Source organism: Nomascus leucogenys, chromosome X (assembly GCF_006542625.1).
Source record: "Nomascus leucogenys isolate Asia chromosome X, Asia_NLE_v1, whole genome shotgun sequence".
NCBI classification, from domain to species: Eukaryota; Metazoa; Chordata; class Mammalia; order Primates; family Hylobatidae; genus Nomascus; species Nomascus leucogenys.
Genome location: NC_044406.1, coordinates 44,980,844 through 45,008,730, shown reverse-complemented (window position 1 = coordinate 45,008,730; position 27,887 = coordinate 44,980,844). Strand labels below are relative to the sequence as shown.

The 27,887-nt window shown below is 41.1% G+C and overlaps 1 protein-coding gene and 2 pseudogenes across 4 annotated transcripts; 2 read left to right on the top strand and 1 right to left on the bottom strand.

The window, feature by feature from the left end:
• The first annotated feature begins 56 nt into the window (after positions 1-56).
• KRBOX4 (KRAB box domain containing 4) lies at positions 57-27,887 on the top strand. Of its 4 annotated transcripts, none has more exons than XM_030806980.1 (7): positions 57-208; positions 1,073-1,183; positions 3,611-3,655; positions 15,967-16,093; positions 16,416-16,511; positions 24,384-24,427; positions 25,992-27,887. In XM_030806980.1, exons 3-6 carry the CDS (start codon positions 3,641-3,643, stop codon positions 24,425-24,427), a joined length of 282 nt encoding a protein of 93 aa, XP_030662840.1. In that variant the 5' UTR covers positions 57-208; positions 1,073-1,183; positions 3,611-3,640; the 3' UTR covers positions 25,992-27,887. The 4 variants fall into 4 exon arrangements, with proteins under 4 accessions (XP_030662840.1, XP_030662838.1, XP_030662839.1 ...); XM_030806978.1 differs by having other exon boundaries at positions 16,416-16,526; XM_030806979.1 differs by having other exon boundaries at positions 154-225; positions 16,416-16,526; positions 25,992-26,075.
• On the bottom strand, positions 6,928-9,948 carry LOC105738072 (annotated as a pseudogene).
• On the top strand, positions 25,979-26,829 carry LOC100599600 (annotated as a pseudogene).

Here is a 27,887-nt window from a genome sequence, read left to right as displayed (position 1 = left end):
CCCTGGAAACCGCCATCTTGGCCATTGGCGGTGGCGCAACCACCCCCGTGCTACTGCGCGTGCGCGGCGCTGCGACACACTCCGACCCCATCCCGCGTTCCCAGGGGGCGGTGGGAAGCGGAAGTGCTCCGCTGACCCGGGAGGGCGGTCTCTAGTTCATACTGGCTGTTGTCATCGGCCTCTGAGGTTTCAGGCTCTTGGCGGTGAAGTAAGAGGGACGCGGAGGTGGTGATGGTTCTGATGGGGGCGGGGGTTGACGGGGTCGTGGGGTCGTGGGGTCATGGGGCCATGGGTGAACGCCTTTGTGGGTGACAGGGTGGCTCCACAGCCCAGCTCAGAAGCCCATCCTCCAGGCCACTTCCCCGCCTGAGACAGGCCCCTTGCTCTCGGGACCCTCTGAGCCAGGACCAGGGTCCGGTTACCCGAGACCCGCAGGCCCGTGGGCGTGAGTGCTGGGGGCGAGGTTCGGGGCCAGCGAGTGACTGATTGATTGAGTCACTCGGCGCCTGTTTCCTGAGCGCCTAAAAATGCCAGGCAACCTTGCAAATGTTTCACATTAATCTTCACAGGAGCCCTGTGAGGTGTTACGATGATTATTTTCGTGTTATAGAGAAAATGGCTCAGTGTGGCTTGGCAACCTGTCCAAAGTCACGTAGGTAGCAAACCCGAGGAATCCTTTTTCTTTTTCTTTTCCTGTGCTTTGTTTATCATGTTTATTGTTTCCTGTGTGTCTCCCCCGCTAGACTAGAAATTCTGCGGGAGCTGGGACTTTGAGATTTTGTTCACTGATGTATTTCCAGCACGGAGAACGGGCTCTTGGAAGGCACTCATTTCTTCAGTGAATAAAAGTGGCACAGCAGTCAATCAGTTGGTTCCAAAGCCCAGACTCAGGAAGGCAGGGTTTCGCTCACTGAGGATAACTGAGCTGTGCATGAATGTTAACTCTTAAAGCTAGAATGAGGTGTTGTCCCTCTTCTGTTGGGTAAAAACCTTTGGGTTTTACTCAACTTCACTGCATGGAAGGGAACATAGGTGTTGCTAATTGAATCTCCCGTGGTCATTGTGTTTCCAGGGTCAGAGTGCAGACCTGAGACCACTGCTCACCGACTTCAGACTCCAGTTTATCTGTGCACCGGCTTCCTCACTTAGTCTCAGAAGACTTAGGCCGAGGCCTCAGAAGGAGGTGAGTTCTCTGGGTCACAGGCAGAGATCTGGTGCTATAGTGATGGCCCCAACTGGGGAGTGTTTATCTCTGAATCCCTTGGTCCTGCCACCTTGGACACAAGAGAGGTACGCTGAGCTGAGGCGAGTTGGAGGAGAAGCCTCAGCCCAGAGCCCAGACCCAGATCCTCAGAGCAGAGAAAGGAGGCTCACAGGATAGCAGGTCCTAGAAGAACTGGACCCGTAGTGGCCTTTGTCCCTCACTTCAGCTGAGACAAAGCAAAGCTGGCTCAACTTCCAGATGCCATGGAGGACCATGTGACAGTGCAGTTTGATTCCTGCTGGAGGAGGGACAGGTGAAAGTCACAGGTGGATGGAGGCATGGATGTCCCCCCATGGGGCAGGTGCCCTGCTGTAGTGCCTGTAAAGGTGATATGAGGCTGGGAAGGATCACAGCCAGCCACAGAGGATGGGCCTCTCCTAGCACACCTATTTGTGCACCCCTGTGTTCCTGTCTCTTGCCATTGGCTATTTCTGAATTTGAGTCAGCCCCACACCATCAACCAGGCACCTGCTTTCAGGGGAAATGCTGAGTCTCCCTTCATCCTGACCAAAGTGCAGAAAATATATTTTTAGTTTATAGAATTTCCAAGTAGTCTCTAGGTACGCTGTCATCCATCTCTGCTGCCTTATTTCAATGCTTAATGAAAGTGGGCCGGGGGACATGACCTGCTAAGTTACACCAAGCTGAACCCTGTTGTCCTGATACTGTCGCAATGATTGCTGCAGTATGCAATGGTTACTCTGCACAGAAGCTCCTTGCTGGAACTTTATTTGAAAAACTACCAAAGAAGGAGGAGCCTGGTAATCAAAATGCAAATTGTGAGAAAGGAGGAAGTGGTGGAGTGGGAACAGGGTAGGTGGCCAGTTAAAGAGGCAGATGCAGGGGAGCAGGCACAGTGGTTTTCAGCCCCTCACAGAACTGACAGTGCTGGGCTGTCACCCACCCAGCCCCACACCTCTCCTCCCCTGTGGCCCTCTGAGCCCTTGTTGGGCTCCTTCCTCCAAACCACACCAAGAGATCCTACTTACACCCACTTGCAGAGGGTCTTTTCACCTCTAGGGCTCGGTTTGATAAGAGGTGATTTTTAATAATTTTTTTTTTTTTTTTTTTGAGACAGAGTCTTTCTCTGTCCCCCAGGCTGGAGTGCAGTGGCGCGATCTCGGCTCACTGCAAGCTCCGCCTCCCGGGTTCACGCCATTCTCCTGCCTCAGCCTCCCGAGTAGCTGGGACTACAGGCGCCCGCCAACACGCCCAGCTAATTTTTTTGTGTTTTTAGTAGAGACGGGGTTTCACCGTGTTAGCCAGGATGGTCTCGATCTCCTGACCTCGTGATCCGCCCGCCTCAGCCTCCCAAAGTGCTGGGATTACAGGCTTGAGCCACCGCGCCCGGCCAATAATTTTTAATTTTTGTTTTACTAGTGATATTCTTTGTCAAAAATTGAGAAAATGCAAATAAAAGAAGAAAATTGAAATCACCACTCAAAAGTAACCAATATCAGCGTTTTAATAAATCCTCTGAGACATCATATATATGCATATTGATTATCAAAAATGAGATCACACTGCGCTTGCTTTGTTGGAACCTGCTTTTAAACACATTAGGAACTAAAAACAAATTCCATAGCATTTTGAAAGGCTATTCGGTATACCTGCTTTTGCATGTGTCATATTTTTTAACTGTGTCCTCTTTGCTGGATATTTAGTTGCTTCCAATTTTTTTGTTTGTTTATTTGTTTTTTGTTTAGACAGGGATTCCCTCTGTCACCCAGGCTGGACTGCAGTGGTGCCATCTTGGCTCACTGCAACCTCCACTTCCTGGGCTCAAGTGATCCTCCAACCCAGCCTTCAGAATAGCAGGGACTACAGGTACATGCCACCATGCCTGGCTAATTTTTGTAGAGATGGGGTTTTGCCATGTTGCCCAGGCTGGTCTCGAACTCCTGGGCTCCAGTGATCTGCCCACATCAGCCTCCCAAAGTGCTGGGATTATAAGCATGAGCCACTGCACCCGGCCGCTTCCACATATTAATATTTTAATGGTAGAAATGACTACAGTTAACATTCTTTCAGCTTTTCCACATTTAGGATTGTTTCATTATGACAAATGTCTAGGAATAGAACTCTTAAGATAAAGATGTTAATTGTTACTGGTTTCTAAAGTAGATATCTTTAGACATAAGTCATACATCTGTTCAGTAAGGGAAACAAAATTTCATGTGCAAAACCTACATGATCTTAGTAGAGTTTCATGGAAACAGGCTGGAGCTACCAGGTCATGTTTTTAGATCATTCTCCCCAGGGTACAAGGGTAATTATTATTGGGATAGTAATGATGGTCTAATGGCTGTACCTACTGAGTATACTCTCCTAATTTTGCCTTTATAGATCTCCATCCTTTGTCCAGAGCAGAACAGGATGTCCATGTCCCAGGTGAGTTCCTAATTTACCCATACTTTGTTTCCAGTGAAATTGAGGCAAGGTTTGGAATCTATATAGTAGACTTGAAAATACCAATTATCCCCTCTTCTCTGGCTGTTTTCTATTCAACTTATTCTCAACCTCTGGCTTCTCTGATCCTCCCCCTCACCAGGAGAGAGGAAAAACAAAGAGTCCTCTCTCTACTTCTTGTTCTTTCTTTTTCTTTTTCTTTTTTCTTTCTCTTTTTTTATTTTATTTTATTTTTTTTTGGAGACAGTTTTACTCTTATCACCCAGGCTGGAGTGCGGTGGCGCAATCTCAGCTCGCTGCAACCTCCACCTTCCGGGTTCAAGCGATTCTCCAGCCTCAGCCTTCCGAGTAGCTGGGATTACAGGTGCCCGCCACCACGCCTGGCTAATTTTTGTATTTTTAGTAGAGACGGGGCTTCACCATGTTGGCCAGGCTGGTTTTGAACTCCTGAGCTCAAGTGATCCCCCCACCTCGGCCTCCAAAGTGCTGGGATTACAGGCGCGAGCCACCATGCTCTCTACTTGTTCTTCTGAGAACTGTACCTCATCTTCTCTTCATTTCCTTCTCACAGAAGATTGTTTACATACATAGATTCATCTTGCTTTTTCCTCTTTCTTCACTTCTAGATCAATTGGTCTTTTTCATCATTCATATTTATGATAATAAGTTTGTGCATAATGTTTTGATGTGCGTAGAAAAAACTAGTATCCCAAAGGATTCTATTCCTTCTCCCCTGAGTACCATGTTCCTCGTCAGAGATGCCCACTGTTAACAGTTGGGTTAAATGGTGGGGTAGATGCATTTATGTCAACTTAATGAACTAAAAACATATACATATGTATTGTTTTCATGCTTTTACACAAATGGCATCATACTCCCATACCCACCTTGCCTTTGCACCTGATTACTTTCTGGGTGGTGTTCCTTGTTGATATATAAAGATTGTTTTAATTTCTGTTTCATAGTATGGATGTATTAATATCATGTAACTATTTATGGATATTTAAGTTTTTAATTTCTTTTTACTGTTGTAAACAGTGCCTCATGAGCAACTTTCTCTGTATCTACTTGCTCTGTAGTACCAGTGTTTATGGAGGTTATACCTGGAAGTCGGGTTTTGACTAAAAGGTACTGAAACTTAAATTTGCCCTCCGAAATCCTTCATAATTACTCCTTTCACCAAATGTAAAGACCAGATAATTTCTGTATTCCAATTTTCCAGGCTATTAAAGATGAAAAGGCACTCAGTTCATTTTGTGAAGCCACTTAACCTGAAATTTGAGGAAGATACTACAAAAGAGAAAATTATAGACCAGTTTCCCTTAAGAATATAAATGTCAAAATATTAAAAATACTCTGAATAGAACATTAACAAATTGCATTGGGCATTTCAAAAGCAGTGGATGCACATGGTAAAAAAATTCAAACAAAAGCTTTGTTCAAAAAAAAGTTTTTTGTGGTTTTTGTTTTTTGATGCAGGGCCTGGCTCTATCCCCCAGTCTGAAGTGCGGTGGCACAATTTCAGCTCACTGCAACCTCCGCCTCCCAGACTCAACAATCCTCCCATCTCAGCCTCCCAAGTAGCTGGGACTACAGGCACATGCCACCATGCCCAGCCAATTTTTGTATTTTTTGTAGAGATGGAGTTTTGCCATGTTGCCCAGGCTGGTCTTGAACTCATGAATCTCTTTCTCTGCCTATGCACAATCACTCATTCTCTCTTGCATGTGCTCTCTCTCTCTCTCTCTTTCTCTTTCTCTCTTTAACAGGTTACAGTACATCCTGGTCTTTCTGGTCCTTTTTTTTTAAATGAGCTTTTCACTTGTATTAACTCTACACCAAGGTTTCTCAGTGTGGCACTATTGACATTTTGGTTGAGGTCATTATTTGTCATGGGTTGCTTTCCTGTGCATTGTATATGTAACAGCATCCCTGGATGCTCTCTGGTAGATGCCAATAGTGCTCCCTCCTCCAGTTGTGGCAACCAAAATATCTCTTGTCGTTCTCAAATATTCCCTGAGGAATAAAATTATCCAGTGTTTAAAACCAGTGGCCTACCCCGCTTACAAAAATGGCTGCTTGATATTTCATTTGATGGCAATACCACTATTTATTTACCTTTCTCCTAATAATAGATATTTAGGATATTCCTAGTCTTTTGCTACCATAAACAACATAGCAGTGTATAGTAGATGCCCATTGTGTGCATGTGAGAACATTTATAGGATAACTTTCTAGATATGAAGTTTCTAGGTCAAAGTTTATGCATCTTGAATTTTGATTCAGAACTGTCAATTGCCTTCCAAATAGGATGTACTGATTTGCATTGCTGGCAAGATTATAATGCCTTTTCCTATAAATGGGAAATCACAGTGTATTATCCGCTATGATTTTTGCCATTGTGAGGGAGAAAAGAGTCGTGCATTTTAATTTGTTTTTCTTGATTTGAGTGTCTTTTTTCATTTTTAACCACCATTTGTACTTTTTTCTTTCAAATATTTATTCTAGTCATTTGCCCCCTTTTCTCTTGGGTGTGGAATTACTTTGATTGCTGGATGTTAACTCCTTGGGTTAACTTAAGCAAATGAGATCTCTGTCATATATGTTGTCAATATTTTTCATAGTTTATTATTTGCTTTTGTTTGTCTTATACATCTTGGGGAGTGGACACTTAATGTGTTTTTAATGTCTAATTTTACAATATTTTTGGCTTCTAGAGTTCTTGTATTGCTTAAATAGGATTCTGTGAGTTGAGATTATAAAAATGGCATTTCAGTTATGTGGAAAAAGTGGTTACTGAATGATGGTGGCACCGTTGAGTCTCCGTCTGGATGGAAAGAAAGTGAAACTCTTCTACATCATATAAAAGTGAATTCCAGATTGATCAAATACCTAAATATATATTTGAAAAATTAGGTGAAAATTTAAGAGGATATTGGTATAACCTTGCTTAGTGCAAGAAACTTTTTTTTTTTTAATGGTACAATGTGTTTCTTTTAATGATCATTGGAACATCTTAAAATTAACTACTAAGTACTCACATAAATAAGGAAACATAAGAAATGCCATAACCCAAGTACCTTTGAAACTACTTCTTAGTTCCAAGCCCCAGCATGTATCAATTGTATGAATTAATTTTTTTTATCCAGAACCTGGATCTTTGTTTTAAGACTAGTATAAACAAAAATAAAATGTAAACAACTTGTTATTAACATAATAGCTGCAGTTATTAACTGCAAGAATACAGTAAAAAAGTCATACTAAATGTTAATGTTCTTGTAACAGAATTATCCATATCACCTTATGGTAGCAAATTCTGGCAAGAAATGATCATTCATTTCTTATTAAAAATACTTATTTCCAAGATCAGTTATACCACAAATAAAACCACAGTTTATTCAATAGAGCCCTTACCTTTCTCTTTTTTTCCTGAAAGATCTGCCATTTACAGGGAACTACTAATTTCAGATCAGTTACTCAAACCAGGGTTATTCCTGTAAATGTACATCTTAACTTTATATATAGTAGATGTACACTATATTCCCTCTCTAGTCTTGAAGCTAAACACTTTCACACAAGAGACAACCTAAAATCACTTCATGTGAATCTTGGTTCTTACTTTTCTTCTACCTCATTTGTTCTTCCTCCTCATCGCAAAAATTATCTTCCTGCATGGTGGTAAAGGAGAGAGATCTAGCAGCCACTTCTACAGCAAGGCCATCAGTGAAGGTAAAATTCAGTGACAGCTGTAGCTGTGCCAGCCTCTGCTGAACGGAAGTCTGTAAGGACTCCCTGGGAGATGGAGGGGTAGTGGCCAGAACGCCCCCATCTGCTTGAGATTCATCTTCGCCCTCACATTGGTAACACATTCTGTCTTCTGCTCCTTGGAGGAAGACTTCATTTGCAGAGTTGTCTTTATTTTTACCCTCTAGATCAAGTTTGTCCAACCCTTGGCCCCGGGCCACATGCAGCCCAGGACAGCTTTGAATGCAGCCCAACACAATTCGTAAACTTTCTTAAAACATTGTGAGATTTTTGGCTGGGCGCGGTGGCTCATGCCTGTAATCCCAGCACTTTGGGAGGCCGAGGCAGGCAGATCACAAGGTCAGGAGTTTGAGACCAGCCTGACCAACATGGTGAAACCCTGTCTCTACTAAAAATACAAAAATTAGCTGGGCGTGGTGGTGCGTGCTTGTAATCCCAGCTACTCGGGAGGCTGAGGCAGGAGAATTGCTTGAACCCAGGAGGCAGAGGTTGCAGTGAGCTGAGATCACGCCACTGCACTCCAGCCTGGGCGACAGAGCGAGACTCTGTCTCAAAAAAACAAAAACAAAAACAAACAACAAAAAACATTATGACATTTTGTTGTAGGTTTTTTTTTTTTTTTTTTTTGCTTTTTGTTTTTTAGCTTATCAGCTGTCATTAGTGTTAGTGTATTTTATGTGTGGCCCAAGACAGTTCTTCCAGTATGGCCCAGGGAAGCCAAAAGATTGGACACCCCTGATCTAGAGAGTCTTCACATAAATACTCAGTCCTACTTATTTCATTGTCACTTGTGGAGTTTTTACTGTTTTCCTCTTCAGTATCATTTTTACTGACTTTTCCTGTATCTGAATTCATTGATGGTTCTGAATTACTTGTGGGTTCCACTGGGTTTACAGGAGACAAGGATTTCAACACAGCATGATCACTAAGTAGAAGTTGTAACCACTTCTCCCTTTCTGCCTCTGAAGCTTTAAATCCCAGCACAGATTTTAATTCTTAGAGCACCCTCTTGGATTCTTCATGCTGGTGCTTCTGTCTTTCTTTGTCTTCTTGAGACAAGTAATAAAAATCATCCTTTCTGCAATCACTGTCAATATCTATATCATCTAAATAAGCTTCTAAGTCCTATTCATCCTCAGGGAGTGGATCTTTGTCTGCAATATGTAGAGTAGGCTGCATCAAAGTTACCACTGTACAGTGTGGGTTTTCACACACTACCTCAGGCTTGCCTTTTTTAAATCTGTATTTCTTCATAGCAGTTTGTCCACCTGAGAAATGGCCTCTTCCCAGCAATTGTTGCTTGTTTAAACATGGGGCTGAATCAACTTTAATTTCTGTTCTAGGATTTGATAAGCCTCTGACACTGTTCTTGTGTTTCTTTAATACAAACAAGCTTTTCAAATTTATCTTCGAGAATTATTACCTTATTCAGTAATGCTTTCACATGGAGCTGCAAGTTGCACACTGCTGTGTGAACGTTATTCAGTTCTTTTGACTTCTGTTGAGTTTTGGATAAACACTGATACTGACTGGTGCTGAGTTTCAAAGTACTGATAGATTTCAGAGTTGCTCTTAAGCTCTTCCAAACAGGCATAGTAAGCATGAGGTAGACCTTGAGTCAAATCAGATAAGATATGATGAGGCAAAAGTGCTGAAGTAAGTAAGGGCCCAGGAGGTGAATTGGCTGTAGAAAGTAATAAGGCTAACCATCTGAAGAATTCTGAACTCTGCCACCCAGAGTTGGAACAAAACCTTCAATGTAGGTAGGCTGAAGTCATCTGTAAAGTTAGGTGCTTCCTCTTCTGAAATCTACTCTTCACTAAGTCCAAGCCCAGCTCCTTAAAAGGCACGACACAGATATGGCTGGTTGCATTGTCACTTTCAGAGTTCAGGGGGTAGTTTTTTAGCATCTATAGGATAGATAGTCTTGCTGCTTGGAAGTTCTGTAGACAGCTTTCCAGAGACTGAGAGGTACTGAGTGGGATGCCGTCCAGCTTTATTAAATGGGATAAATAATCATTTATTATTTAATAATAATTTAATAATGTATTATTAAATTATAATTTATAAATATAAATAATAATAAATATAAATCATAATTTATTATTAAATTATAATTTATGAATATAAATTATAATTTATTATTATAAATTTAATAATTTATTATTAATCATTTAATAAATTATCTCATTTATTAAATGGGATAAAGCACTGACCCTGTCAAGCAAAAGTATAAATCCTCTGGAAATCACTTCAGTTTCTTGAATGAGATGTAAAGCTTTTCTTACAAGGTTAGTAAAAGCTCAGCTATTTGCTGCCATATCTTCCAAGTGAACATTGTATTTTTTTCAGGTCACTTGTAGTTTAGCTGTCCTCCATACTCTCAAAGCTCTTATGACCAAATAAACAAATAGAATCACTCCCCATACCAGCCAGGAAGATACAGTCCACCAAGCGGGAGGCATAACGAGCAAACTAATGAAGGCAAATAGCATTGAGACATCTCAAATATTAGGGGTTGCCAGGGAGCGAAGTGTTGGAAGGTGTCCACTTTCCTGTTGTTGAGGTTGCCCTGCTTACAGGATACTGGAATCAAGTAGTTCAGTGAGCTCCACATCCTCTTGAAACAGGACTTCCTGTTGCAGGATGGTATGTAATGAGTTGAGTCGGAATCCAATATCCAACTTGTGAAGTAAGTCATCTTTCTTACTGCGCTGAGGAAAAACCCAACTTTTGGTGGTTTTAGCCACTTTTAACAGAATGCGTTGCTTAATAACCCATTCCCTGAGCATGCCAGTAGGTGGAGTTTATGTTCATTGAGTGATTACTGTATCCCAGGTATTTTGGTAGGACTCTTGTAGGAAGCTTTTGTTGTCCCTCCGTGGTGCATTTTTCTGTTTTTGGTGACAAAGAACATATTTCAAAGTCTGTGTGTCCCGGATCCTGTAAGTACTGATAAAGCGGAGAATTCCAAAAGCTACCTCCTTGTCAAACTCCAGTGTCATCGTTCTCTGCCATGCCACCCACTTCAGCACGATGGAAAATCAGAAGAAACATTTTTAATGAAGATGGGAAATCTAGAAACCATAACGAGAAAGATTGTCAGATTAAACTGTGTTAAAATGTTAAAACCCGTAGAGTCAAAAGACATATTTGAGGCTGAGAGAAAATACATGCAATGCATATGATATGCAAAGGATTCATATATAGAAAATGAAAAAGGATGAAAGAAGACAAAAAATGTGGTGGACATATAGTCAAAAAGATAAGGCAAGCAATTTATGAGAAAAAAGCGTGATGCCATTTGAAAAGATGTTTACTTTCCCCAGTTTTCAAGCCAGGAAAACGGCTGATTTTCATTCCTCCCTTTCTGTTGCATTCCAACAAATGAACCCAGTCTCAGCCCTTCTACTGTTTGCCTTTCAGAGTTTTTTTTTTGTTGTTTTATATATATACAAAACCATAACATCTTGCATGGATTGTTTTCAATGAAAATATGCTCCTACTCTGCTTTTCTGTTTTGGGGTTTTTGTTTTTTGTTTGTTTGTTTGTTTTTTGAGATGGAGTTTCACTCTGTCACCCAGGCTGGAGTGCAGTGGCACAGTCGGCTCACCGCAACCTCCACTTCCCGGGTTCAAGCAATTCTCCTGCTCAGCCTCCCAAGTAGCTGGGATTACAGGTGCCCATCACCACACCCAGCTAATTTTTGTATTTTTAGTAGAGATGAGTTTTCACCATGTTGGCCAGTCTGGTGTCAAACTCCTGACCTCACGTGATCCACCCGCCTTGGCCTTTCAAAGTGCTGGGATTACAGGCATGAGCCACCGCACCTAGCCCCGACATTAGAAATTTCTAAGCACAATGAAAATCTTAAAAATTATCAAACATCCATATCAAAGTGAGAAAAATATTTGAAGTATACATAACAATGAGCTACCTTCTTTTATACACTAAAATTCTAACAAATCATTGAAGATCACACCTAATATATAGCTGAAAGAATATGAAATGTATGTAGAATAGTATACCATGTATCATACTTCATATTCTTAAACATTAAAAAGGTTGATAATAGTTAGTACAGTCAAGTATGTAGAAAAAAACACCAAAGAAGTTATAAAGTGTATACAGCATTTTGTGGTGGAACAGTTGGTTTATATATGTCAACATTTACATTGCAAATACCCTTAACACAGTGATGCCCTTTCCAGAATTTTACCCTAGACCTTTAATATATCAATAAGACAAGACAACCCAACAGAATGAAGACTCGTAGTAACAGAAATATTAGTGGCCTAGAAACATACGAAAAGATTATAATCCTCACTAAAACTCACATACCTGCTGTCATTTATCTGTAAGAGTGGTAAACTTTGAAAAGATAGATAAGAGCCACTGTGGATGACAGTACTGGCTGGTTGAGAGGTAATTTGGCTGTACTTATTAAAGATCTTTTTCTTATTTTAATCAGCAGTTGCATTGATAGGACTCCATCCTAGTGAAATATTTATATGTCCACAAAGATTTCCAAAGCAGTTCTGTTCATACTAGCAAAAAGTAGAAGGAGAAAGCCCTAAGTGTCCCATGTTCCTGAGAATCCAACAATGGTAGGATGACAGCTATACTACCAGGTGGCATTGCTTATGATAAAAATGGCCCCTGATTGGTAAACAAACTTCACGTGGATGAGGAGGACTACAGAGTGGTTAAATAAATTGCCACATCCATACTCTGGAACTGTCATGATAAAAATTGACTCATATGTAAGAATGTTTGGGATACTTTTGTCTAAGTGAAAAAAATCAAAGTTCAGAAAAGCATAGTAGTAGGAGCAGCCGGGCATGGTGACTCACACGTGTAATCCCAGCACTTTGGGAGGCCGAGGTGGGTGGATCACCTGAGGTCCGGAGTTCGAGACCAGCCTGGCCAACGTGGTGAAACCCTGTCTCTACTAAAAATACAAAAAATTAGCCAGGCATGGTGGCACATGCCTGTAATCCCACCTACTCGGGAGGCTGAAGCAGGAGAATTGCTTGAACCTGGGGGGCAGAGGTTGCAGTGAGCCAAGATAGTGCCACGGCACTCCAGCCTGGGCAACAGAGTGAGACTGTCTCAAAAAAAAAAAAAAAGAAAAAAGAAAAAAAAAGAAATTTCTAATGTCTAGGTAGTCAACTTTATCACTCTGTAGCTATGTATTTTCTGAATTTGGGGATTGCTTAGAAAGGCTGTCAGCCACTACAAAACTGTCAAAACTTTTATCTATCATTTTTATGGTTATCTTGTACACATTTAAATCTCTAATCCATCTGTAATTTACTTGGGGGCTCAGAGTAAGATGAGTAATTTACTTTTATGGAGTTTCTTCCCTCCATAAATGCGTAGCCAGATTTTCCGAATGACATCTTTTCTGTGGAGATTTAAGATACTTTTATTATGAAGTAACCTCTGACACTGTACTTCAAGGATCCGTTAGTGGTTATTAACTCTCATTATCATTGTCATGTTTAGCTCTGTGTTACTGGAAGCCTGATAATGGAATGACGGCTGTTTTACTGGGTCTGAGAGATAGGCAAGGAAACCCAAGTTTTTCCTACTGTCTACTCTCACTTGACACAACACTTCTGACACCATATGTAATCCCAGGCCTCAGGCTGTTCCCTCACATACCAAGCAGTTTTCCCTGGACACCAGCTGGGTGTGCTGTGAAGTCAATTCCATTCTGACACCGTCTACCTGGAGTTACCATCAGCTCCCACAGGTTGAGGGCTTAGTCCCACAAGACTGCCCCGACTTGAGATGCCAGTCACAAGTAGGGTGTCACCTATACATCTGACTGATGGGCCACAAATTGGGGATTCCCATGAACCCCTCCTAAAGATTGATTAATTTGCTAGAGTGAGTTTCAGTTTCCCTGAGTTTCCCCTATTTGTTATAAAGGATATTACAGGCCAAGCACAGTGGCTCATTAATCCCAGCACTTTGGGAGGCCAAGGCGGGCGGATCACCTGAGGTTGGGAGTTTGAGACCAGCCTGACCAACATGGGGAAACCCCGTCTCTACTAAAAATACAAAGTTAGCCGGGTGTGGTGGCACATGCCTATAATCCTAGCTACTCGGGAGGCTGAGGCAGGAGAATCGCTTGAACCTGGGAGGTAAAGGTTGCAATGAGCCAAGGTCGCGTCATTGCACTCCAGTCTGGGCAACAAGAGCGAAACTCAGTCTCAAAAAAAAAGCGGGGTGGGGGCGGTGGATATTACAGAGGATACAGATGAACCGCCAGATGGAAGAGATGCATAGGGCAAGGGTTGTGGGAAGGTCCACAGACCTTTCATGCCCTCTCTGGACTCACTACCATCTGGGAACCACCAAGTGTTCAGCTGTGTGGAAGCTGTCTGAACCCACCCAGTCCTTTGGTTGTTGTTGTTATTGTTGTTTTTGAGAAACAAGGTCTTGCTCTGTCCCACTGGCTGGAGAACAGTGGTGCAATCTTGGCTCACTGCAGGCCCAACCTCCTAGCCTCAAGTGATCCTCCCTCCTCAGCCACCCATAGTGCTGGAATCACAGGAGCCAGCCACCACACCCAGCCACAGTGGGGTTTTTATGGAGGCTTCATCACAGAGGCATGATCATCATTGGCCCTTGGTGATCAACTCAACCTTCATCTTCTCACCCCTCCCAGGAGTTCTGAGGATGGAGATGAAATTCCCAACCCTCTAATCCTGTCTGGTTTTCTGGTGACCAGCTCACATCCCGAAGCTACCTAGAGGCAGCCAGCTAACAGTCATCTCATTAGCATATAAAAGACACTTTGCTCACTTCAGAGGCTATTCCAAGGGTTGCAGGAGCTTTTTGCCGGGAGACAGGACAAAAACCAAATACAATATCAAGCCAGGTGACATTACTCCGGGTAAAAATGACTCTGGATTGGTAAACAAACTGCATCTGGACTGGAGGACTGAGTAAACTATGACTGGCTGGTAGGAAGCCATGGATTGGGGTTTTCTGAGCACATTGTCACTCAGTGATATGTAACTGGGCATATCTTTTGCTGGGACCCTGGAAGCCATGCCACTGGGACCATTACAAGAGATACTGGTCTATGGAACAAGTTAGGGCTTCCAAGCAACATCATCCTAGCATTCAGCAGTGTGGTTTTGTTCCCCGGCACCAGAGCTATCACGAGGGAGGGGCAGATTGGGCTAACAGCTCCTGGATTGCTCTGAGAAGCCCTCCTGCTGGAGAAATCTGCCTGTCCCCGCCCTCTGGCACGCCGGCTTTCCTGTCCCCTCTCCTTCTGCACAGCTGGGTAAACTGGTGCCACTGTGGCCGATTTGGGCCTTGTGGGTGCAACGAGTGGCTTGAATTGAAGGTCACCAAGTGTGGGCGTGACAGGATGGGATCTGGAGCAGAAACAGGCTGGTTATTAGTCTTTTCGAGGAATTGGGGGCACTTGTAGAAGTAAGTTCCTGTTTGGTGGTGACAAGGCCAAGCACAGACCTTTCCCCTTTTGCTTCAGTCAGCTGCCCAGGCCACAGACCTCTGGCTTCCTGTTCTTTGTTTCATGATTGATGAGCGAAGGTTAGAACGGTTTGTCATGATTGATTAGCTATGTTTAGAACTGTTTCTTGTAGCTCTGTGTCCCCTGCGAAGCCTGCTCTGTCAGCCTCAAGCAGGATTGACTTCCTCCTTTGTGGACCACCCTGACCCCTTCCTACATCTGTCACTGTCCCTGTGAGGCAGGCTTCCTCCCTGCCTCCGTTTCATCTATGAGTGTCTTAAGTGTCGCTTTTCTCCCTCCACTAAACTGAAGCTCCTTGAGTTCAAGAGGTGTGGTTTTGTGTCAATCGTTACTTCACAGGACTTACCAGCCTGGCCTCTATTCAGTAAACATGTGTTGAATGAATGAATTTCCAGGGTAAGATATTTCTCATACCCTATCTGTTTCTCCTATAAAGTTCAAAATGATTTTAGTCATATAGATACTCTATGTAATATACTATGCCAAACTGACTAGTGACTGGCATAAGAACAATTACATGAGAAAGGCCAGGCCAGGCACGATGGCTCACGCCTGTAATCCCAGCACTTTGGGAGGCTAAGGCGGGCAGATCACAAGGTCAGGAGTTCGAGACCAGCCTGGCCAATATGGTGAAACTCCATCTGTACTAACAATACAAAAATTAGCCGGGCGTGGTGGCAGGCTCCTGTAGTCCCAGCTACTCGGGAGGCTGAGGCAGGAGAATCGCTTGAACCCGGGAGGTGGAGGTTGCAATGAGCCGAGATTACGCCACTGCACTCCAGCCTGGGCGACAGAGCGAGAATCGGTCTCAAAAGAAAAAGAAAGAAAGGCCATTGTGGGTGTGGGAACCAGACCGCGTGGATTCGACTCCCCTCATTCCTGCCTGTGTGACCTGGGCTAGTTACTTAGGCTCTGTGCACCTCATGCTCTTCATCTGTCAAGTTTCTCCTAGAGGGCACAGAGTAAGCCCTCCGTGTGCGTGAGATGCCATGTCCCTGTGCCCTTACAGGAATCATTGACCTTCAAGGACGTGTTTGTGGACTTCACCCTGGAGGAGTGGCAGCAACTGGACTCTGCCCAGAAGAACCTCTACAGGGATGTCATGCTTGAGAACTACAGCCACCTGGTGTCCGTGGGTGAGGGACCGCGCCACAGGGTGATGCAGAATGCCCCCAGTACTGTGTTTCTTTCTCAGCTGCTCCAAGCTCTGGGGCCTAGGAAGAATGAGTGTGGGTTACCACCCTCAGTGAGTTTGGGTTACTGCCCACTGTGTAGTATTCGTAGTCCCCTTTGGACACTGGAGAGCATATTGGTGCCCTTGCTTGCTATGTATATGTTCTGTACTGAGGGGCAGATAGCTGTGTGCATGGGCCATCACCTTCAGCCTGCAGGGGTGGGCCTAGGTTCTGGAATTCCTCAGCATTAATAACGAAGTCCTATGTCATTTCCCCCGAACAGGGTATCTAGTTGTGAAGCCAGATGTGATCTTCAGGTTGGGACCAGGAGAAGAGTCCTGGATGGCAGATGGAGGGACCCCGGTACGGACCTGTGCAGGTGAGGACAGGCCAGGTGAGTCAGGCCAGGGAAAAGGGACCAGGTTGGTTGGTGAGAGCTTGGCCTCTGGGATGCGCTCAGGAGCCCTTCTCAGAGCCCCGGACTTGTGGACATGCCTAGGCTCTGATGAGCGGAACTGTTGTCATGTCCAAATGAGGCATCTGCCTGGCCGCCGGTTACAGTCTCTGTGTTCTTTGCTTGGCATTCACATAGACTGTGGTCACTTGTTCTGAGAGCCCATTTCTACCTTCCAGCCTCCTGGCTTGTTAGTGAGAAGTGCCAAGCCCCTTCTCATTCCTCTCCCACCACCTTTCTGGAAGCTTTTAAGACTTATTCTCCCACCTTCTTGGCCTTTTGTATTTTCACCATAGTAGATGTATTAATAGATGTCAGCATTTCCTCTTTATTGGGCATACTGTGGGCCCTTTCAGGCTGAAATTTGGACTTTTTATTTTTATTTTTATTTTTATTTTTTTAGCCTAAGGTAGATTATCATACCTGTTTTTTTGTTTGTTTTTTTGTTTGTTTGTATGTTTGTTTTGAGTCAGTATGGACACCAAAGCTTTGCCAGTGACCTTTACCCAGCCAGGTACCCACCACGTTCTTGCCTGCTTTCACTTTGTGGTTAACACTGTAAACCTCACACCATTTTCTGTTTTCTCTACTTATTTCTTCTCAGACTCTTACAAATCTGACTTCATACTACTTGTTATCAGATTCCTCCATTTTTCAATACATCCTTCCCACTCAACTCTTGTTTTTGTTATTATCTCTTTACTTATTCAAAAAAAAAAAAAAACACACTTGAGAGTACATTACTCCCAGGGTGGAATACTTCAGTGAACCATATTTTAGTCCTGCATAGAACTACTTTTTCCTTGTCTATTTTTCCTGTGGGCTACCTACAAGGATCCAGAAACTCTTCAGATACACTGGTCTACTCTTTCTCTCCCCTTCATAGTACCCCCTTCACTGGCCCATGGCAAAGAAGCCTGTTTAGAATGCTATTACTCTTCAGAGGGTGATCCCTGCCTGGGCATTGTTGGGGCACTAAGTAGAAAATTAGAATCTGAGGCCCCACTCTAGATTTTCTGAAAGAGAATGTGCATTTCAACAAGCCCCCAGGGACCCCATAGGCACAGTAAAGCTTGAGAAGCACTGCTCATTAGAGATTAATTTCAGAATATCAGCTGTAGTCGGGTGCTGGCCCCAAGGACCTACAGGTGACTCCTCAGATGGCTTCCTCCAGAACCCACTGCTCAGCACACACACCTACTCTCTGAGATCCTCCCTGTGCTGGCATTTGTGGCTCCCACCACTCTGTAGCTTCCCCCAGGAATGTTTTGGGTGATGATAACCTCTTTGTTGCTCAGTGTAATTTCCTATCTGCTGCTTAGAGATTCATCAGGATTTCTGGTATGCTGATGGTATGCTTGCTTTCTTCCAGTGATGCCTGGAATTGTAGTGACTGTGTGTCTTGTTCTCATTTCAGTGCTATCCCAGAAGGGAGGAAAAGCAAATTCAGGCACAGTCTACCCTCCTGAGTCCCAATTCCCTAAGAAAAACTATATTATATTAAAATACAGACATTTATATATTCAGTCTAAGAGTGCAGAACAGTATAGGCTAAAAAGTAATCTTAGGTGCATTCCCAATCACACCTCCCAAGGGCAGCTTCTTCTAAAGATTTCTCTTTTTGGCTCTGGTGAGCACCTCCATAGGTTTAGGGAATACCTTTATATCTGCATTTTGCGGGTTTTCAGTTTTATCTTCCCTCTATGAAAAGTAAGGATTTCCCTCACACTTTGGCCCTCCACTCCCCAGCTCTTCACAAGTTTGTTATATGCTTATTTTTAGTTCCTTTATTGGTTACATTTGTAACTTTAAATAATATAGCTGTGCATTTCATATGGTAACTTTTTAAAAATCTAGCTAAGTGCCAGTGGCTCATTTCTTTAGCTCAAACACAACCCCTAGACATAAGAGCCTACATCTTGTTCTGACTTGTTCCAGTGTGGGACTGGTGGAAGACATTCAATAAATATTGCACTGATTGTTTTGGACCTGGGCAGAGGAAGGAGCTTTGTTATTCATCCACATACAAGTGGCTAAGAGCATGGACTGTGGAGCCACATAGCCTGGGCTGGAATTCTGGCCACTTCCCTCACTAGCTATCACTGTGTACACATTGGTTGGCCTCTCTACCTGTTGTAGAATGGGGCTAATGATAAAACTGAATGACTTTCAGAAATTAATGAGTTGATCCATGTAAAGCACCTAAAAGGCTGCCTGGCATAAAGGAAACACTCAACAAATGATATCACTTTTTATTGTTGTTATTATCCATAAAAAAGTTTTTTTTAATTTAATGTAGTGGTTGTTAACCATAGATGTATTACATAGTTACCTGTGGATCTGTCAGAATACTCATGAGTAGGCCCCACTCTAGAAATTGTTTCAGAAAGCCTGGGGTAGGCCTGGTTATGTGCATTTTGAGTGACACTCCAGAGGGTTCTGATGCCCATCTTTGGTTAAGATCCACTACTTGAAATATCTGCTGAGAGGAATTGCAAGGAAATAGGAGACAGCAATGAGCATGCGAACAGGAGGGGATGGGAAGACAGGAACACGTGGACTAACTCCTAGACAGCTCTCCAAACTCCCAGGGTTGGAAGCAGAAAGCAGCAGAAAGCAACTTGAATTTCTGCCCTATTTCTCCATATTTAAATCTATTTCAGGAACTATATTTTTCCCTCTGTCTCCTAGATGAAACCTCTGGTTGGTCCCATAAGTTCACTGGTCATTCTGAGATAATAAAAATCTTCTAGGAACTGTTACTTTCAAGAGTAGCCTCATTATAGTAAAGAAAACTGTCCAGTCTCATGTAGTAGTACAAACTGAAGTTTATTTCAAGTTTGTTGATCTTTTCTTAGAAGTTTTAGCTTTGTTAATTTTCTCTACTGTTTTTCTGTTTTATTGATTTCTCCTTTTACTTTTATTTCCTTTTTCCTACTTACTTTCAGTTTACTTTGCTGTTCTTTATCTAGCTTCTCCCCCGGCATTTTATTATGAAAATTTTTGTATAAAACAAGTAAAAGAATTGTAGGTTGAACACCCATATAATACCTCCACCTAGATTTATAATGACTATAAAAGGCCTACCCCAGGCTTTACTGTATTTATCCCCTGTCCATCTGCCAATTCCTCTGTCCTTCCATAAATTCGATTTATTTTCTTGTAGTGCATTTCAAAGGAAGTTACAGAGATCAGTACCCTTAACCCCTAAGTACCTCCACAGGCATATCATTAATTAGAGTTCCATATTTGTTAGTGCTTTATCATTAGTGCTCATGAAGTATTTTAATAAAACAAAATGCCCTTATGGCACCATATGATCTTTGGCCATACATGTTAATGTTTGAACATAATTTTCTATATGTGTTTTTATGTGTGGTCATTATATATTTATGTTGATGTGACTGCATTCCTTTTATTTTTTCAAATGAAATTGATTAAGGTATAATGTACATACCATGAAATTTATCTTTCTTAGGTGTATAGTTTTGACAAATATATAGCTGTGTAACTACTACTACAATCAAAGTATTGGACATTTTCATCCCCCACAAAAAACTCCATGTTTCCTTTTATAATTCAGTCTCTCTCCTCATCCCAGGCTTGACCTCTTTTCCTTCTAGTTTGGTTCTTTCTAGAATATCATGTGGCTGGCTTCTTTCACTTACCTTAATGCATTTTAGGTTCATCCGTGTTGTGGCATGTATCAGTTTGTTCCTTTTGATAGCTGAATAGTGTTCCAGTTTGTCTGTTGATGGACCAGTTAATGCACATTTGAATTGTCCCTGGGTTTTTTTGGTTATTATGAATGAAGCTGGCGAACATTCTTGTACAGGCATTTCTGTGGATCTGTGTTTTCATATCTCTTGGGTAAATATCTGGAGTCAGATTGCTTGGCCATATGGTAAGCATATGTTTAACTTTATAAGGCATTGGGCCAGGTGTGGTGCCTCACGCCTGTAATCCCAGCACTTTGGGAGGCCAAGGCGAGCAGATTACTTGAGGTCAGGAATTTGAGACCAGCCTGGCCAGCATATAGTGAAACCCCGTCTCTACTAAAAATACAAAAATTAGCTGGGTGTGGTGGCACACGCCTGTAATCCCAGCTACTTGGGAAGCTGAGGCAGGAGAATCACTTGAACCCAGGAGGTGGAGATTGCAGTGAGCCGAGATCACGACACTCTACTCCAGCCTGGGCGACAGAGTGAGACTCTGTCTCTCAAAAAAATAATAATAATAATAAGATATTGCCAAACTTGTTTTCTAGTGTGGCTGTACTATTTTGTTTTCCCACCAACAACACACCTTTCTAGTAGGTACATGGGGGATCTCATTGTGATTTAAATTTGCATTTCTGTAATGATCAGTGATGTTGAGCATGTTTTCATGTGCTTATTTGCCATCTGTATATGTTCTGTGGTGAAGTGTCTATTGTAATCTTTTGCCATTGTTTGTTATTAAATTGTGAGAGTTCTTTATATATTGTGGATATAAGTCCTGACCAGCTATGTGTTTTACAAGTATTTACTCCTAGGCTGTGGCTTGTTTTGTTCATAACAGTATCTTTTGAAAAACAAATGTTTCTGTTTTTATAAAGTCCAATTTATTAAATTTTTCTTTTATGGTTCATGCTTTTCGTGTCCTCTTTAGCAAATCTCTCACTAACCCCAGGTAACAGAGATTTTTTCTGTCTGTTTTCTTCCAGGAGATTCATAATTTTAGTTCTTATAAGTCTATGACTGTTAGTGACTTAATTTTTGTATCTGATGTGAGGTAAGGGTCAACATATTTTTATATTATTTTTACATATGCATTTCCAATTGTTCCAGTAATATTTTTGAAAAGAATATTCTTTCTTTTTCTCAGATCAACAAGTGATCCATTTATTATTTGACATCTACTTTAAAATGATGCCAGGTGTGGTGCCTCACACCTATAATCCCAGCACTTTGGGAGGCTGAGGCAGGAGGATCCCTTGAGCCCAGGAGATCAAGACCAGCCAGGGCAACATAGTGAGACCCCATCTATACTAAAAAATTAGCTGGGCATGGTGGTGCACACCTGTAGTCCTAGCTACTCAGGAGGCTGAGGCACAAGAATCACTTGAACCCAGGAGGCAGGGGTTGCAGTGAGCCGAGACTGCACTGCTGTATTCCAGCGCTCCAGCACTCCAGCCTGGGCAACAGAGCAAGACTCTTGTCTCAAAAAAAAAATGTTAATAGTAAGAATTTCACTGGGGAACTAGGATATATAAAATAATCTAATGAAAATTGAAAATTAAGAATTTAATATATATAAAAGAGAAACACAAAATTTAAAAAGCAACAACAAAAAAAGAATTTAATATATAGACTTAATAGCAGATTAACCAGAGCAGAAGAGAGGTTAAGTAAGAAAGATAAGTTACTGTCAAATATTCAGTCTATTCTAGACTGTTCTTTCTTAATTAACTTACTTTGGCATCCTTTTTGAAAAGTATTTGAACATATGTGTCACTCTGTACACCAATACAGGTTGAGTATCCCTAATCCAGAAATCCAAAATCCTAAATGCTCCAAAATCCAAAACTTCTTGAGCACCGACATGGCATCCAAAGGAAATGCTCATTGAAGCTTTTCAGATTTCATGTTTTCAGGTTAGGCTGCTGAACCAGTAAATATATAATGTAAACATTCTGGAAACCAACAAAATCTGAAATCCGAAACACTTCTGGTTCCAAGCATTTTGGATAAATGATACACAACCTGTACCACATCTTAATTGCTGTAGCCTTATATTATGTGTTTAAATCAGGTAGTATGAGTCCTCTTACTTTGTTCTTCCTTTTTGTAATGTTTTAGCTAGTCTAGGTCCTTGGTATTTTCCTAGAAATTTTAGAATCAGCTTGTCAATGTTTGCAAAAAAGGCTGCAGGGGGTTTTGACATTGCATGGAATCTGTGGATAACTGATGTGCAATATTGAGCCTTCTAAATCATGAATATGGTATACCCGTCTATTTCAGTTCTTTTAAATTTTATTTCAGTAATATTTGATAGTTTTGAATGGATAGGTCTTGCACATATTTTGTTTAATTTACCCCTGTGTTTTATGTTCTTACAAGATAATATAAATGGGGCGTGTGTATGTACCTAGTTGTTTTGTATTTCATTTTCCTATTGCTCATTGCTAGTTTATAGAAGTGTAATTGATCTTTCCATATTGGCTTTGTATCCTGGAACCTTTCTAATAAGCTCACATATTAGTGCTAGTAGCTCTTTTATAGATGGTTTGGTATTTTCTGCATAAACAATCATGTAGTTATGAATAAGGACAGTTTATTTCTTTTCCCAGTCTAGATGCCTTTACTTCTTTTTTCTTACCTTATTGTACTTACTGGCTAGGATCTTCAGTATAATGTTGACTAGGGTAGGGAGGGCAACATACTTGCCTTGATCCTGATCTTAGGACAAAAGCATTTACTCTCTTACCATTAGGCATAATTTTACTTGCAGGTTTTTTCATAATGGCCTGATAAAGGTTGAGGATATTTCCTTCTAATCCTGATTTTCTGAAAGTTTTTTTTATTATGAATGGATGTTATAAATTATTTTTATGGATCAATTCCTATGATTGTGTTTTTTCTCCTTTAGACCGTTACTTCCTATGTAATTATTGATATTATTGGATTTACATGTACCATTTTTTAAAATTTATTTTCTGTTCATCCCCCCAACCAAACTTCTTTTTGTTTTTTTGTTGTTATTTTACTTCACCATTCTTCTCTTTGGAATATTTGACTATTTTTTAATTAAACATTCTGTATTGAGATAATCATAGATTCCCATGCCCTTGTAGGAAATAATACAGACAAATCTCGTGTATTCTACCCAGTTTCCACTAATGGTGACATCTTGAAAAACTATACTACAAATCACAACAAGGATATTGACATTGAGAAAGTCAAGATACAGAAAATTTCCATTACTACAAGGGTCCCTCATACGGCTTTGTATAGCTATACCCATTCCTTCCCACCCCACCCATTCTTAAGCCCTGGCAACTACTAATTTGTTCTCCATTTCTATAATTTTGTCATTTCAAGAATATTACATAAATGAGGTCATACAGTATGATACTTTATGGGATTAGTTCTTTTCACTCAGCATACTTCTCAGTTGGATTCATCCTGTTGTGAGTACCCGGAGTTTCTTCCTTTTTGTCACTAATATTCCACCGAATGGATGTACCACAGTTTGTTTAGCCATTCACCATTTGAAGAACATTCCTGTTTTCAACTTCATTGATTTCTGCTCTTATTATTTCTTTTCTTCTGCTTGATCTTTATTTCTAATATATGCATTCAGTGCTATAAATATCCCTCTAATTGCTGTGTCCCACAAATTATGATATGTTGCATTTTCATTTAATTCAAAACTTTCAAATTCCCCTTAAGACTTATTTAGAAGTAAGTATATCTTTAAATTTCCAAATATTTGGGGTTTTCCAAGTATCTTTCTCATTGATTTTTGTTGTAATACTGTTATTGCACATAATGTGATTTCTTATAAATTTGTACAAGTTTAAGACCCAGAATATGTTCTATCTTGGTGAATGTTTCATATGCACTTGAAAAGAATGTATATTCTGCTGTTGTTGGATGCAGTGTTCTCTGAATGTCAATTAGGTGAAGTTGGTTGATGGTGCTGTTCAGATTATCTATATCCTTGCTGGTTTTCTGTCTACTTGTTCTATCAATTATTGAGAGAAAGTGTTGAAGTCTCCAACAATAATTGTGGATTTGTCTGTTTCTCTTTCAGATGTATCCATTTTTGCCTCATGTATTTTGAAGTGCTGTTATTAGGTACATACACTTTTAGGATTGTTATTTCTTCTCAAAGAATTGACTGTTTTATCATTTTGTAATGTCCCTCTTTGTGCCAGAAAATCCTTCTTGTTCTGAAGTCATTGTCTGAAATTAATGTAATTTCTCCAGCTTTCTTTTGGTTAGGTTTTCATGGTATATCTCCATCCCTTTACACATCTCTCTACAGAGAGTTTCCTTATACCTCTCTCTACCCACCCCCACCCCGCCAATTTCCCCTAATAGTAACATCTTGCATTAGTATGGTACGTGTGTTACAACTGGTGAATGAATACATTATTATTAACTAAAGTCACATCTTACATTAAGGTTCACTCTTTGTGTTGTTCAGTTCTGTGGGTTTTGTCAAATGCATAAAAATCCACCATTACTGTTTCATACAGAATAGTCTTACCGCCCTAAAAATCCCCTGTGCTTTGCTTTTTCATCCCTTTTTCACTCTCTCCTGGCAAGTACTGATCTTTTTACTATCTCTATAGTTTTGCCTTTTCTAGAATGTCATATAGTTGGAATCATATAGTATGTAGCCTTTTTAGACTGGCTTCTTTCAAATAGCAATATGCATTTAAGTTTCCTCCATGTCCATGGCTTGATAGCCCATTTCTTTTTATTGCTGAATAATATTCCATTGTGGATCACTTTGTTTATCCATTCACCTATTGAAGGACATCTTGGTTGCTTCCAGTTTGGGGCCATTATGAATGAAGCTGCTATAAACATCATGTGCAGGCTTTTCTGTAGACATAAGTTTTCAACTCATTGTGGTTCATTTCCTTTTGAAGTTTGTAATTTTTTTTTTACTGTGAACTCCTTTTCAGTGAGAGTTATTTTCCATGGAAATTCTGTGTACCCTAAGCTATGAAAGCATCACTGCAGAACTATTTGGATTGCCACTGCTGGGGCCCACTGGTTTCACTAATGCAGGAACAATTTATAGGTGAATTTATCAACTTTGGGGGTTTTGTATTATACTTCAAATGTCCATTTGGAATGCACTCCTACATGTGGTACAGGACTGTGGTTCTGACTTCTTGTAAGTAACCCCTGATTCTTCTTAACATTTTCATTAGCCAGTGGGTGACATCTTTCTAGTTCCTATTTTACACACAGAGATGTCCTTTGTGACTCCCAGCTTTAAGCAGGTAGCTCAATTCTAATTCTCTGCACATTTGTGCCCTGTGGCCTAGAATTCACTTCACACTCATGATTAGAGCCTTAGTCCCCCAACTGCAAAGCCACACAGCTTGAATTTCTGTTCACCCCCTCACTTTAAATTTCTTCTTCATTTTTGTCACATAATAAATTTATTTTCTGGTTTGAGCTTGGCTGCATATTAAATTATTTTTGTTAAATTTGAGCCAGCATTTCTTTGTACTTGCACTCAGGGGAGGTGGTGGTGGTGAGACATGGGGAGGGTCCATCCACATCAGCTCAAGTGATGTTGATAGGAGTTCACTGCTTGGGCATTTAGGGATTAATGTTATTCCATAACATTCTAGTGGAAAGACTTAACAAGTTTGATGATTCATTCATTTTCTTCTAGAAGTCTGGCAAGTTGATGAGCAGATAGATCACTACAAGGAAAGCCAAGACAAACTTCTGTGGCAAGCTGCATTCATAGGCAAGGAAACACTGAAGGATGAAAGCGGTCAAGAATCCAGAACATGTAGAAAAAGCATTTATCTGAGCACAGAATTTGATTCTGTAAGACAAAGACTCCCTAAATATTATTCATGGGAAAAGGCATTCAAAACATAATTTAAACTTTCTTAGTCAAAATAGAAGCTATGTAAGAAAGAAAGATGATGGATGGGATGTAAGGCATATTGGAAAGTATGCCTCCATTATAATCTTCATAAAGCTCAACCTGCAGAGAGATTTTTTGACCCTAATCAACGAGGGAAAGCCGTCCACCAAAAGCAAGCCTTTAGAAAAAGTCAGAGAAGTCAAACTGGGGAGAAACTCTACAAATGTACTGAATGTGGAAAAGTGTTTATCCAGAAAGCAAACTTAGTTGTACATCAAAGAACTCACACCGGAGAGAAACCTTATGAATGCTGTGAATGTGCAAAAGCCTTCAGCCAGAAGTCAACCCTCATAGCACACCAGAGAACTCACACAGGGGAGAAGCCCTATGAATGCAGTGAATGTGGAGAAACCTTTATCCAGAAGTCACCACTTATTAAACATAAGAAAATTCATATGGAGAGAGACCCTATAAATGCAGTGTCTGTGAGAAAGCCTTCAGTAGGAAGTCAACTCTCATTAAACATCAGATAATTCATATGGGAGAAACCTTATGAATGTAATAAATGTGGGAAATCTTTTAGTGTTAAATCAACTCTCATTGTATGTCACAGAACATAAATGCATAAGTTGCATGCTATTGTGAGTAGTGTGATGAAATTTTACACTGTCCTGCTCTTTCCTGCTAAGGATGCAAATCAGTGAATCTTTTTTTTTTTTTTTTTTGAGACAGAGTCTTGCTCTGTCATCCAAACTGGAGTGCAGTGGCACAATCTTGGCTCACTGCACCCTCCGCCTCTTGGGTTCAACCGATTCTCCTGCCTCAACCTCCCAAATAGCTGGGATTAGAGGCACATGCCACCATACCCAGATAATTTGTATTTTTAGTAGAGACAGGGTTTCACCATGTTGGCCAGCCTGGTCTTGAACTCCTGACCTCAAGTGATCCACCTGCCTCAGCCTCCCAAAGTGCTGGGATTACAGGCGTGAGCCACTGCACCCAGCTCGAATCATCCTTTTGTCCAGTATTATATCCATGCTGTATATGCTACCCGCCCACTAGTCCCTTAGCTGTCTCAGTTGTCAGATTGACTGTCATGGGATTGCAGTGCTTGCATTAAAGCTACCCCTATTGTATAATGACCCCAAAGTGCAAGAGTAGTGATGTTGGCAATTTGCATACACCAAAAATAAGTTATAAAGTGCTTCCTTAAAGTGAAATGGTTAAAGTTCTTGACTTAATAAAGAAAAAAAAAGTATGCTGAGGTTGTTAAGATTTACAGTAAGAATGAATCTTCTATCCAAGAAATTGTGAAGAAGGAAAAAGAAACTTGTGCTAGTTTTGTTGTCACATCTCAAACTGCAAAAGTTAGGCCACAGTGCATCATAAGTGCTAAGATGAAAAAGACATTAAATTTGCGGATGGAAGGCGTGAATAGAAATGGGTTCTGACAGCAATCAGGTTCGGTACTATTCACAGTTTCAGGCATCCACTAGGGATCTTGGAACATATCCCCCATGGATAAGGGAGGACTACTGTACCTTGTCATATTGTGCATTAAAGAATTCACTGAGTGTAATCATGTAAGTCTAACACACATTTAAAAAGCCCTCATATCATTTTGCCTTCGGTTGATGTAAGAAAACTCAAAAGTTACTCAAATCATTCAATAAATGATAAACTCTTTATTTA